The sequence below is a fragment of the Paroedura picta genome, chromosome 10, assembly GCF_049243985.1.
Source record: "Paroedura picta isolate Pp20150507F chromosome 10, Ppicta_v3.0, whole genome shotgun sequence".
Lineage (NCBI taxonomy): Eukaryota > Metazoa > Chordata > Lepidosauria > Squamata > Gekkonidae > Paroedura > Paroedura picta.
In genome coordinates, this window is record NC_135378.1 from 44036935 (window position 1) to 44050282 (window position 13348).

Sequence of the window (13348 nt, forward strand, 5' to 3'; positions counted from 1 at the left end):
CCTTCTTAAAACATCGCCCGGATGCTTCACTGATTGGCTGAAGATACTGATGCTTTATGATGTCATTGCTGTCATAGAAACCGTTTGACCACACAGGCAAAAAATCCCATTTACCAGTAGAAGAGCATGGAAAGCTGAGAGAGGAGGCAACACCTTGAGTCTGGCAGGATCAAAGCTGCTCACGTAACAGAAGAACACTCTATGGCCCTGGTTGCAATTCTACCTTAACACACCAAAGATGACTCAAGAAATTGACTGGCTACGCAGTGGGGCAGCTGTATGTAAAGTAAACCACTACAGCCCTGAGGGACAGAAGGACCAGGACCGCAAAATGATCTGCTTTGTTGATGTCTCCAGCCTAAGTATAAAGGATAAAGATCAGAGAGGATTAAATGAACTTGATCTTGGCAGTTTGGAGGAGAAAGAAGTTATTGTAATAAAAGACAATGAAAAAAACAATCCCAATAATACTGAAGGTGCAGTCTGCCTTTTCAAGCAAGGCTCCACTGAAGAGCTCAATGTTGTGAGTTGGCTAAGCAACGACCTTCAAAAATATGCCATTGGATTTCAACATGCACTGACACCTGCAACTGGCTCTCGTAAAACTAATGCCTACACCCTTGCCTCTGAGAAGTTGCCTTCATCTGGCACCAGTGGTCAAAGAGGAAGCCAAGAACATAGTTCCAGTTATGTCAACAAACTTTGCTCCTTGGTTGTTCAAAAGGCACGTCAGGAAATCCAGAATAAACTGGAAAGTAGCAGTAGCAAGACCACGCGCCAGCCTGTGAGCGGTCCTGAAAAGGTTGCAGCTCCAGGGACTTATGATGGTGGTTCAGAAAAGCCTTGGTCATTGGATGTGCATGCAAAAGATGTTTTTGGAATGGCATTGAAACTGATACAGCAACATCTAATGGAAAAAACAAAGGAAATATCTCATGAGGTACATGCCTCTTCCTCTGGTTACGCTCACAAGGATCCCAATTACGACCGGGCTGGAGGAAGCCCATCTTCCAAATGTCACCAAGGGTCAGGTGGACTACAGGAGTCTCCTCACCGTGAATCGCCACGGGCAGGTATATCTAGTATCCTCTTGTCCCTTGTTCAGAAAGTCTTGCGTGATGCTGCTTCCAGTCTGGATGACAGTGCCAGTGATGCAAACAGGGCTTACAAGCAGGCCTCCACTTCATAAATCAGGCTCAGGAGCAAAAGGGCCCTATTAAAACAGACTAATGGAGCACGGGATATGTATGGCAATATGGATCGGATAAGCAAACAATTTATTGACCAGTTGATATAATCTGTGTTGAAGTTGAGTCAGTTTGTGGCAAAGGCAACCAATGGCTCTGATTTAGCGAAAATTGCCACAATTGCTTATTACAAGGGCAAGAAGATCTTCTCTAATGAAGGGAGAAAACTTGGTACAATCCATTGCGGTGGCAATGGACTAATAACCAGAATGCCAACAATTTGCAGGAGAAAAACAAGGTTCTGGCCTTTCTTCCTATTAATTCAACTGTCCAGTTTGACAAGAGTGATGGGAAAATGTCCAGTGAGCTAATGGGAGAATTTCTTCAGGAGCTCATGACATAAGCAACAGAAAGATGCCATTGCAGGAAACATGCTTCAATATGGACAGCTAGAATGGTTACTTGGTACCTGGAAAAGCCAACTCTTCACTCTCTTATTGCTTCAACCAAGCCTAGGCGCCCAACTCACTCTTGGCTGGCACAGCGCTTGTCATCACCACAGCCTTAACATAAACAAGAGCAACAATAACAACATACACACAGAATTCAACTGGTTGATAAAATTGTAGCTGGGCAAGATCATCGATTAAAACAATTGTAAAAAATGAGAGTAGGAGAAAGGCTGTTTTATTGCTTTCTTCAGTTGTATACCACCAAGAAACCAGGGACCAGCTGGATGCTACACAAAAGGAGCTAGAAATGTTACTTTAAGGAAACTTGTACTACAGCTAAAGGTACAATTCACAAATTAGGCAAACTTGCGCGGCATTTAATTTATGTTTCTATCACTGGTTCTAAAATACTCATTTTCTAGAACTTGCATGATTGTTTTAGGCAAGGCTTTGGGAATGATAGGGAAGAAAGGCTTGAGAACACGAAGAGTTAGAAGGCATGAAAAGACATGGAAGAGTCACCTACAAGTTACAGAGAAAAGAAACCCTAGCTTCTGATTATTGGTTACCTCTACTCTTATATCTTTGATGCATCCGTGCCCACATATATAGTCATGATTTAGTTTTAATTAGTTATTGTTAAGGTCATAGACCATCAAATATCAAATACAGATAAAAACAGTAAAAAGCCATCTGAATAAAATAAAATCACATAAAATAATATGAAACTTAAACATTAGACATCATAAATGCCCTAGCCACTATTACCATCAATTATTTCGATCTCTGCACAAATATGCATAGAATTTGGCCACTTGGCTTGTAAAAGACAGGTTTTTTGCCATTTAATAACATGTCCAAGCAAGTTTCCTCTGAGCAGTCATGGAATTTACCCAGAAGTGGGAGAATAAACATAGCCATTGGCTCTTTATGGAGGGGACAGCGAAGGAGATTCTATCTCTACCACTCTACATGGGCATAATCTTTCAGAGTAAGGAATTCTCTTATACTTGCCCTCAAGAATGGCTATGGGTAAGGCTTCACATCTAGCCAATGTTAAAACCATTCTATCGGGATGGAGCTCAATAAACAATAGATAAGGGGCTGGTGACATAATGTGCCTCGTTTTCACCAGGGCTCTAAAACGGGGTGACTTGCTTAGGTCTTGCTGTCTTTCTATGACAACTGCTCTCTGTTTGACCATGTCTTTGGCTTGTTTGTAATTTAACTTCAGAAAGTTACAGAATGAGTAACCTAATTTCTTTAGGTGACTTCTAACTGCATCAAGATATTTAGGTTGATAAGAGTCTTGGGTATTCATGATTTACTGTTGTATCATTTTAAAATATCAAATGATTCTCAAGGTTTGGGAAGAAAAACACATTGTGAAACTGACGTTGCCACCATGATCTTAGCCCCATCCTTCTACAGTGACTGTACACACGTTGAACACATTTAAAGGTCTACTGTATGCCAACTGGTTCTCCAGCACCTTTGATATATTGTCCTGTAAAACAAAGCAACCCCCAGCATATTACATAACTCACATAAACTTATGTACTATCAAAGCCATGAATTATCATGAATTAGATTTACATAATTTAATCCTACTGCATTTTTGTGTCTTCAGATACTCCTGTTTGAAGTCACTCATTTCAGAAATACAGTATGACACAGAGCACAATCCAGAAGAAGAGAACAGGTGCAGTTGACAATCGCAGTCAAGCACTTTAGTCTCATGCTTAACTGCCCCGATGAAATCAATGGGAATCTACATTGCTTCATTTTTAGCAGGATTAGGTCCACGATGAAGAGTGGCTCAATAGAAAAGTTTTTTACCTTTTTAGTTCAAATGGGAAATATTTGTTAAACAAGAAGTGATTACACATCTCTGTAATTGTATACTATCAAGGCAATACTTCATACGTTAGCAATGCCAATTACAGTCCTACCAAACACATATAGTCTTTTCGAACCTGGTATCAGAAACACTAATGGATATTTTCAAACCAACTTTTTCCAATTAGAATGTACTTTTGAACTTAAAATTAAGATGAGTTGAACATAAAGAGTGAATAGTATGCTGTAGAATTATAGGATTGGAAAGGGAAAAACATCTCTTGACCAGTACAAAATATTCTCGTAAGTATTTTCTAACAGGAAGGTAAATATCACACTTCTACATTAGGATGCAACAACATCAGAATACCTCCTACATACATTACAGCTAGATGAACCAACCGAGGGGGGGTACAAGTATGATGAGCTTTACGGTACAATCCTAAACAAAGTCCTACCCTTTTAAGCCTGATTTAAATGGATGTAGAAGTGCATAACTATGCTTAGGATAGCACTGATCAAATTCCAGCAGATGCACACAGACAAATACTTGCCTTGTGTATCTCCCCTTAATATCACTGCATTACAGTTTCCTTTGATTCAGGCTTAAGGATTGCAGTGCATTTTAGTGGCTGCCAGCACAGAACTGTTCTGGTTCACTAAGCAAAGTTCAAAAGACCATGCAAGAAAGATACCCTGCTTATGCCAATAAAGGTATTTTGAAAGGAACCCAGACGTTAACCTTGCATTAAAAAATTACCCTGCTCTTCCAAGCTCCCTCAGTTTACCATACAACATACATGATGAGGAACACAGTTGCTGAGCGGGGAAGGGCAAGCACAGCCCTATGATCAGGCAGAGAAACTAGGGAGTGATGGTGGTCAGAGAGTAGCTCATAACTTCCTTTAGCAACTGCTGATGGTTCTGCTGGGATGTTCCCATCACACTCGAAGGTCCCAGACTCTACAGCTGGCATGTACTGACTTGAGCATAAATGGCTCTCTCCGGTTTGGGTCTCAGAGATCACATTCCCAACTACTGAACTAGGACTTTGTTTTACATCTCTGCCTGTCTTCTTTGTTCCAGGTTGCTCTTTGGATGAGTCCCTTATTAGCATATCCTACAAGCATCAAATAACTGATTCAATATGTCCCACTTAAGCCCCTGAAATTCCCCCCCCCTAATACTATAATGAGGCACCCAGGGGACCTTGAAGGGTGGAGCAGAAATGCAATAAAGAAATGTGCACATCTGTGTGTTATAGAAGTAAATGAATGAAATACCCCAGTGGTAGCAAGCAAATGAATTCCTTTTGTCCAGCTATAGTTTGGTGGAGCATTTCTAATGCAAGACTGTTCCTTGGTCACATTTTCATAGCACCATTATAGTCGGAAAGAAACACGCTGTCGGCAAAAGTGATCAGGGAGAACAAGGGGGAATTCTGCAAAAGCAAGATGACCACATTCATACACATCAACATCTATACCCACAGGATGCTGTAGTTTGGGGGGGCATGTCTCCTTGCTTCCAGGACAAATGAAAGCCAGGGCTACATGCACCCAGGACTTCTGCTTTCTTTCTCAAAGGGAATTGTTTTGACTTTAAAAACAACATGGTTGGGAGAGATTCTGCAGGCATGGTGTTGTCCAAGCTTGACCCAGTGTTGCAGTGACAGGAGACGCTAAGTCTATTGCTCTGTCCTGAAATTATTAAAAGAGAGAGGGAACACTTTTCTTTGTCCACAACCAAGCACTGGTAGCCCTAATCTGAGTCCACCTAAGCCCATAGAGTTGGAAGGTGACAGGTTCATCTACTGTTTTAATGAATATTATACACCAGGCCAAGATGGACTGGGCAAGGGATATAGAAAGCAAACAGTTGAATCCTAGAGGTTACAATGGCTTGTTAAACAACCTACATGCTGGTTTTAAATACGAATGTTAAATGTCAAATAGCCAGGGTGGGGGGAACTTTATAAGAACTGATCAAGGCTTTAGTCCAAAGAGTAACTGTTTCACATGCCTCAAGACAGGCAGCATCAAATATATACTCTGTTTTTAAGATCCTTAACAAATGTTTTGCTAAAACTATTTGATTGAATTTAGATGCTGAGAATACCTTTAAAAATGATTCTTTCCAATCTAGCCTGGCTAAAAATAGCAAGCCACACTCATGTTTTTAGGGGTATCTTTCTCTGGTATGCAGCTAATATAAATAAAATGAGTGGAGAGAACCTGGCTGTATTCCACAGGCATTACATCACTCGCCCTTAATAGGAAAACCTCTCTCCAACATAACAATTTGCTTCAGTGTATCCATTTAAGTTCTCAGAGAAGATCATCTTGTAAGGCTGATGCTGTTAATCAGAAACAGAATTTAAAACAGCAGTCCTCTTGCTGCTCCAAAACCACTGGAGCTCTGGGTACGATACAAAAGAAATAGGAAAGCTGATTAAGGCTTTCAGTATTTCTCATCAAGAGTACAAAGGAAGAAACCTTGTGTTTTACCCATCAAATAATCCATAGAAGATACCTGTGGCCAGAATGTGGGACAGGGCTGCCAATTCTGCTTTGGGAAATAATCCCTGGAGATCTGAGGGTAGTGCCTGAGGAGGAAAGAGTTTCAGGAAGAAGCAGCTCAGCGGGGGATGGGTGCCCAATACCCACCAGGGAACTGGTCTCGGTAACCTGGAGATCACCTACAATTCCTGGATAATTCCAGGCCTCACTCTGACCTACTGGCAACCCTCATGAAGGATAGGTGCCCAGCATCCTTCTGTTTTGATACTTCTGATTTAACCTCTGTAACTCTGCCAAATATATAAATTATTAATTCAAAAAGCAGAGAATGCTATGCCACCTCAGAGATGATGTTGTGTCAGTTAAAATTCTACACAAGTGGTTCTAGAACATAACTCCACAATGGCTCATATTTTGAACCCCACATCTGTTTGTTGAGCTGAGTTCTCCTCTGCAAGTAGTCAACATAAATTCAATGATACTCATGCGGCAGAATAAAGACACCTTCTAGAGAGCAAATACCACTGAACTTAGTAGGTCTTACTTCTGAGCGTGCTTAAGGTCATGCTGCATTTGAACATCCATGGATGCAAACAATAAATGACATACCATAAGATAACTCTCTCAGATCTAAGCATTCCAAACAGCTACACACTGAGCTCAACAACTGAAACTATGCTTTAAGCTGGGGTGGAGAGCAAAGCTCTGCCTTCTGTTCTCCTGCACATTGCAGACTATTTTGCTAAGCAGCACCACAAAATGAATGCCAAACAAGGCTAGGCAACTTCTTTCTTTGTATCCTTCAAAACAAAAGAACAGCAAGTTTTACTGAAGTCCTTCTGCAAGCTCCACAGAATACAGGCCCTATTATAAACCAGTATATAACTGTCAACGGCCTGAGGGAACAGAAAACTTGAGCACACCAGGGGTATGTATTTCATTTCTGAAGTCCAGTCAAGCCTCTTCATAAATCAGGCATCTCTCTGAGTGTAGATTTGTAAGGCTGCTGGTCCTTGGAGAATATAAGTTATAGCTATGGTGGCAGGAGGGAGGGAAGATCCGATGGAGGATTTGGACTGGAAAACGACCTTTGCTCGCCAAGTCAGGTCTAAACTGACAATGATGACTAGTCCACTGCTTTGAAACTGGTGTCTGCTGGGCTAAGAGACAAGACAAAAAAATGTGATATCTGCTCTGATCTGGCTAGTAAAAGTTTGGGTTGGTTTAGCTTTACAGTTAACAAACAAAGTTGCCAACTCTGGATTGGGAAATACCTGGAGATTTTGAGGGCAAAGCCTGGGGAGGGAAGGATTTGGGGAGGAGTGGCACCTCAGTGGGTTAAGTCATACAGTCCACCCTCCAAAGCAGCCATTTTCTTCAAGGAACTGATCTCTGCTGCCTGGATATCAGTTCTAAATGAGGGAGATCTCCAGGCCCTATCTGGAGACTGGCAACCCTACTAACAAACCAAATGGACTCTCTCAGGATACAAAAACACCACCAGCAGGGCAAAGACTTTGGTAAGAGAAGATGGAAAATTGTGCACGACTACTTAAAGTCTTACTGTGTAAGCAAAGCACTGCATAAATATTATGCCTTACTCTTACTGCCACTACACTTCTGACTTTTCTAAAAAGCAATATTAATGGGGCAGGCCATCATTATTAGTGGTATAATGCAAAAGAAAAAAAGAATACTATTCGTTTTCCCACATTTCATTCAAAAGTCGTACATCGAGAGCTTCCAGGTTTCTGTCACCGTTTGGTCTTGAAAGATGTAGTTTGCAGGGTTCACTACATGCTGCCCCCTTTTCCAGGAATGTTCAAGAGTATGAAAAAGGAATTCACTGTTCTTCTCAATCCATACATATAAATAATAGTATAACTATGTTTACAAGGCATCCCTCAAGTCTAGGAGTTGCAACAATCCTTGGATCTAAATGGTGATGAATGATAGATGAAGCAACTGTTGTTCTCTAAGTGTTGCTTTAGTTCCCTATAGAGCTTGAAGCACAGTCCCTTGGTGTGTTGTCATGGGGGCGGGGGGGGGGAGGGGGGAGGAAACAAAGAAAACATCTGTTAAAATGAACTGTAATGGAAAAAGTGCTTCTCTCTTCTCTTCTAATTTAACCATGCATTACATGCTCATGGTCTATTTATAGCAGCCAAGAAAGAAAATTAATATTTTGAACTTTAACTGTTAGCTGGATATTGTTGGGTCATTTCACTGTATCATGGAAAGATGTTATGTAGGAATTCTTCATTTTGTGTTAATAAGTTGGGTATGTTTATTTATAAGAGGAGACCAGTGGGTCATTTAGTTAGTAAGAAATGCCCACAGAGAATGTAAACATGTCCATAACATTGTGAGTTTTTTTTAAGTTATGTTTTCTAATGTTATCTGCCCTCCATGTGATTAACTAGTATGGGAAATAGGCCAGGGCCCTGGGAATGGGCCATCAGTTCTAATCCACAAACAATAGGTCTGAGACCTAGGAAAGGAAAGCATAGCCATTGTCAAGAAAGAGCCTCTGTCTCAATTCATTTCCTAAGAGACTCTTGTGCCCTAAAGCATATTCTAAGAGGGCAATTACAAGAAAGTGAAAACCTTCCATCTGCTTTCAGCTAAAGCAAAATATACTGACACACACCCCACCATTTTCCATTCAGGACAATGCACTTTTGAGTTATTTCCACTGGTTGTTTTCACAAATATTGCACATATCCCAGTCCAGAAACAAAAATCTGCATGTATAAAGCAGGTTTATTAATCTACATTCGAGTTTCTGCATGCACAATACTGTCTGCTGTCTGAGTCCAACTGAACTGATTCAACTAGACTTTAGATGTCCATGGGGGTAAATGCCTGGGCTACCAGCTGTTATATATCTAACAGCCAACTGTACCCTGAACAGTGGATACTTAAGTTCCCAGATCAAACAATTGAAGATTCAAACTTGGGAGTCCTCAAAGAAAATTTAAACCACCTCTGCTAGACAGTGAGAGGATGCCACTGTAGCAATGTAAGTGGCATACATTACCTGGGCACTTGGTTTGGGAGGTAGAACGAGATGACCCTTCAGAGTACAGGTTTGGTGTGGAACCCTGCTTCCCAGTCCTCACAACCATAACTTCACTGGGGGACAGCAGCAGGGGGGGGGGAGAGCTGTGTCTGGCCTGGTGTGTCTTTCCATGCTGGAAATCATGTCAGGGCCAGGGACGGTGACAGTGGAAGGTAAGAGTTCAGGGCAGAGAACTGTTGCAAATCTGGAATTGGGCAAGCTGGGAGGGGCACAGTGGTAGCAAAGCTAGAGTTAGGCAAAGTCACCCCCTCCCCCTGATTCTCACTTGTATGTGACTGCATGTAACTACAGCTGGATCAGGATCAGCATAATGTGTTTAGCAGTACTTAATTTACAGATAGCCAAAATTTGTGACATCCACAGAGCACCATTCAGCCAAAATTTGTGACATCAATGTAGTTCTAAAATGTTAATTTGTTTGGATCATGCATGCTCTTAACATTTTTTTCTATATAATTACAGAAAACTTGGGGGAGGGGGGTGAAGTTGATAATGCTCTCCTAACAGCTCCCCAAAACAGCAATGTTATGGTTACTCCAATAAATATTTGTGTTTTGAATCCTGTAATATAGTAGAGTATAATATCCTGAATGCAGTCAGCCTCCCTTATTTAGACATAAAGTAGACTATACAAAACATTTATATATGTCAAGGTCTGTAATCATAAACACACTAATTTGAAAGTAAATGTCCATGGAAAACAATGGGCCGTTTCCAAGTACATATGCTTAGAATTAGGCAACAGGTCAAAGTGGCTACAGACTAACCAGTCGATGGAATGATAAAAGTGTAAACAAGCGAAAACTGGCAGCGGTGTAAGAATCTAGAAAATCCCAATGAAGGATGTTTTCAGCATCCAGTATTGGAAACAGACAAATTAGTCTTATAGCAGCATCACTAGACTTTTACATTTTCTTACTTGATGTATCATTGTTTGGGTCATAACCATGAATCTGATTTCGTTTTAGATTTTCTCCACCTCAGAAGTTGTCACAGCAACCTACTCGCACAGTTCTTTCCTAAGCAAAATTACACTCCTTTTAAGTCCATTGAGGTCAATGGGCTTAGAGGGTTGTAACTCTGCTTAGGATGGCACTGTGACACATTAAAAAAAAAAAGAGAAGCAGAGTCAGGGTTCCAGTGTATGTGCCTTTGAAGGAGAAAAGGATCCAAGGTTTATGAGGCTAAAATCCCTCTCAGACTTCAAGAAAATGTTTTCTGGATCTATTCCCACTTAGAAAGGTTCTTATACTCAACGTCCAAGGTCTTTTTCAAACTATACTACTTTCAGTTTATCATCTTGGGATTTTGATGGGGGACACCATTTTTCTTTATTTTTAGACTGTTATCCCGCTATTCCCCAGAGGGCTCAAGGTAGCTTGCAGTAGGTTTAAAATACAATAATTAAATATGTACCAGTTTTAAAATCTATTTCAATCCTAAAATGCAAGCAAGTTCCATTATAAAGATCTATTGCCACCTCTTCTCGCATAAACAGTTAGGGTGGACTTAACTGAGGGTCATATGGACTATTTGGAGTGAAGCCATCAGGTGGACTTTTAGACAGGGAAGCCAGCATCTTCTTGATGTTATTTCTGGCTTCAGCCTGTATGAACAGCTCTGAATTTGAATTTCAGAGTGCACACATACCACCCTGGATCTTAGTTTTATTGATAAATTCACAGTCTTTCTTGAAAGAGTTCTCCCTGGCTATACCACCTCTCATATTTGGCACATCATCAGTTTTTATGTTTCGATTCTGCAAAAATCTATTAAATGCTCCCAAACGGGAAGCAAATCCCCTATTTCTCTTTGTATATCCAAATGGTAGGAATGCTGTCTGATCCACACACAGCTTATTCTGATTATACATATTTAAAATTGCACAGAGAAAAGCATTGTTTGCACTTATCATATGGAAACAGCAATGGTTCTGCAACTGAGAAAACAACCCAGCCTATTAAACTAACTTAATAAGAGGTCCAGCAAGTACACAATCAAGTAGTTTGCCAGGCAAAGGGCCACAAGGCAGTAGGCAGGTTTCTTGATTTATGCATAAATCCAGCTCTGACAATAAGGGGGAATGATAAAGAAGGGGGAAAAAATAAAAGGTCACCATGGTCTGTATACAACAACCATAATGTCCACAAATAATTATTATTCTGATTTGGACCTATGAGTTTATTAGGGGCTTTTTTGGGGTGGAGGGGGAGTGTTATGTTGCTAGCAAGGCAGCACAGCTTGAACTGTACAAACAATTCACAGTGGTGCCCATACAAAATCCAAGATGCTTTCAGTGAGGTTGGAATATGTTGGCCACTGTCTAGACTCACTTAAATTCAGCACTGCAGGAAAGACTACTACACAAATATAATCAATTAAAAGTCATTTCCAAGAAACGAAGACCTAGATGACAGTAATCTGAATTTCATTAAAGCTTCTCCAAGTCTGAGGCAGAATGAAAGTCTCCTCATGTGTTTCAGGAAAGGAAGCAGCATATTTACACTTCAATGGATTCCTATAATTTAATTGGTTTCCTTAATAAGTGCTTGTCTGGGTCCCATGTCAGGATTATTCATTCATCAGATCAGATGTTTCCTTAACAGCTCTGTTGACTGCCCAGTTTCCAAGATCTGCTTAAATCAAGTCCAAGGAGCTGATTAAAGTAAACCCAAACAAGCATGCAGACATCATGCAAAAAGGTTCCCCCCCAAAAAAAAGTTATTCAGTTGTCTTGACATTTTGTGGATTCAAGGCAAATAGCTAACAATATGTTAACTATATAACCATTTGCATACATACAAAAGTCTCCTGCTAACAGAGCTATGCTTAGTTGGAAGGACAGCTATCTTTCATCCAAGTGGAGACTGGCATTCTGCCAAAATCATAATGGATCTCCAGACTACAGAGATTAGTTTCCATGGAGGAAATGGCAACTTTGGAGACTGACTCTACAGCATAATACCTTCACTGAGCCCCCCCGCGCTTCACCCTCTCCAAGCACCGAAGCTCCAGAGATTTCTCAATCAGGAGTTGGCAACCCTACTAGCTGGCTGCTAATTGCTACCCAATCATGGTTTACATGGAAAATGCTACAGCTCTTGTTGGGTCAAGTAGAAGAAGGAAATGGAAGAGATTTTGTAGGCTACAACAAACCCCTACACACACCCCACTCTGAGGGAAATTTTACATTTCCAAAATGAAATTTTGTTACCTCGCAGATTGAGCTACCTTTGTAGCATGGTTTCTTTGTTAAAAAGTGAAGTTGAATGTCCCACCCTGTCACTGATAGATCTTTTGGCTTTAGAATCATAGAATCATAGAGTTTGAAGGGATCTCCTGGGTCATCTAGTCCAACCCCCTGCAGTATGCAGGACACTCACAACCCTATCGCTCATCCACTGTACCCTGCCACCCCCTTGAATCAGCCTCTCTGTCAGATGGCTATCCCAGCCTCTGTTTAAAAATTTCCAAAGATGGAGAACCCACCACATCCTGAAGAAGTCTGTTCCACTGAGAAACTGCTCTAACTGTCAGGAACGTCTTCCGAATGTTTAGGCAGAATTTCTTTTGAATTAATTTCATTCCATTGGTTCTGGTCTGTCCCTCCAGGGCAAGAGAGAACAACTCTGCTCCATCCTCTATATGGCACCCTTTTAAATACTTGAAGGTGGTTCTCAGATCCCCTCTTAGTCTTTTCCTCTCCAAGCTAAACAGACCAAGCTCCCCCAACCTTTCCTCATACATCTTGGTCTCCAAACCCCTCACCATCTTTGTTGCCCCCCTCTAGACATGCTCCAATTTGTCTACATCCCTCTTCAACTGTGGCGCCCCAAACTGAACACAGTACTCCAAGTGAGGCCGAACCAGAGCAGAGTAAAGCGGTATCATCACCTCTCATGATCTGGACACAATACTCTGTTTGATACAGGCCAAAATCCCATTTGCCTTTTTAGCCGCCAAGTCACACTGCCGACTCATGTTCAATGTATGGTCTACTAAGATTCCCCCATAAAGCACACACGCGAAAGAAGTTCCAAGGAAGCTCCTATTCACTGCATATGGAATTTAAGTCTCTGTTATGACATTTAATATGGTATCAGGACTTGCCCAACTGGAGGACCAGAGCATCTTTGGGGAGCTTTGCCTACTTCCCTAAGGCCCCACATACATATTTATTTATTTACTATTGCATTTGCCATTAGTCCAGTAGCTTGTTAAAAGGAGTTCTCTAAGTTGGTACAAAGTTCAGCCATGCAGCAGAAAACA

The 13348-nt window shown here is 41.1% G+C and overlaps 2 protein-coding genes across 6 annotated transcripts in view; one reads left to right on the top strand and one right to left on the bottom strand.

The window, feature by feature from the left end:
• The window catches only part of PALLD (palladin, cytoskeletal associated protein), a 221280-nt gene that overhangs the window by 48740 nt on the left and 159192 nt on the right, over positions 1 to 13348 (bottom strand). The gene's annotated exons all lie outside the window — the stretch shown is intronic.
• Positions 86 to 1855, top strand: LOC143845340 (A-kinase anchor protein 4-like). The gene has a single exon (XM_077353641.1). The coding sequence runs from the start codon at positions 239 to 241 to the stop codon at positions 1187 to 1189; it is 951 nt and encodes a 316-aa protein (XP_077209756.1). The 5' UTR covers positions 86 to 238; the 3' UTR covers positions 1190 to 1855.

Excerpts from the sequence above, each read along its gene's own strand:
- LOC143845340 (XM_077353641.1), top strand. The coding sequence starts at position 239 with ATGACTCAAGAAATTGACTGGCTACGCAGTGGGGCAGCTGTATGTAAA.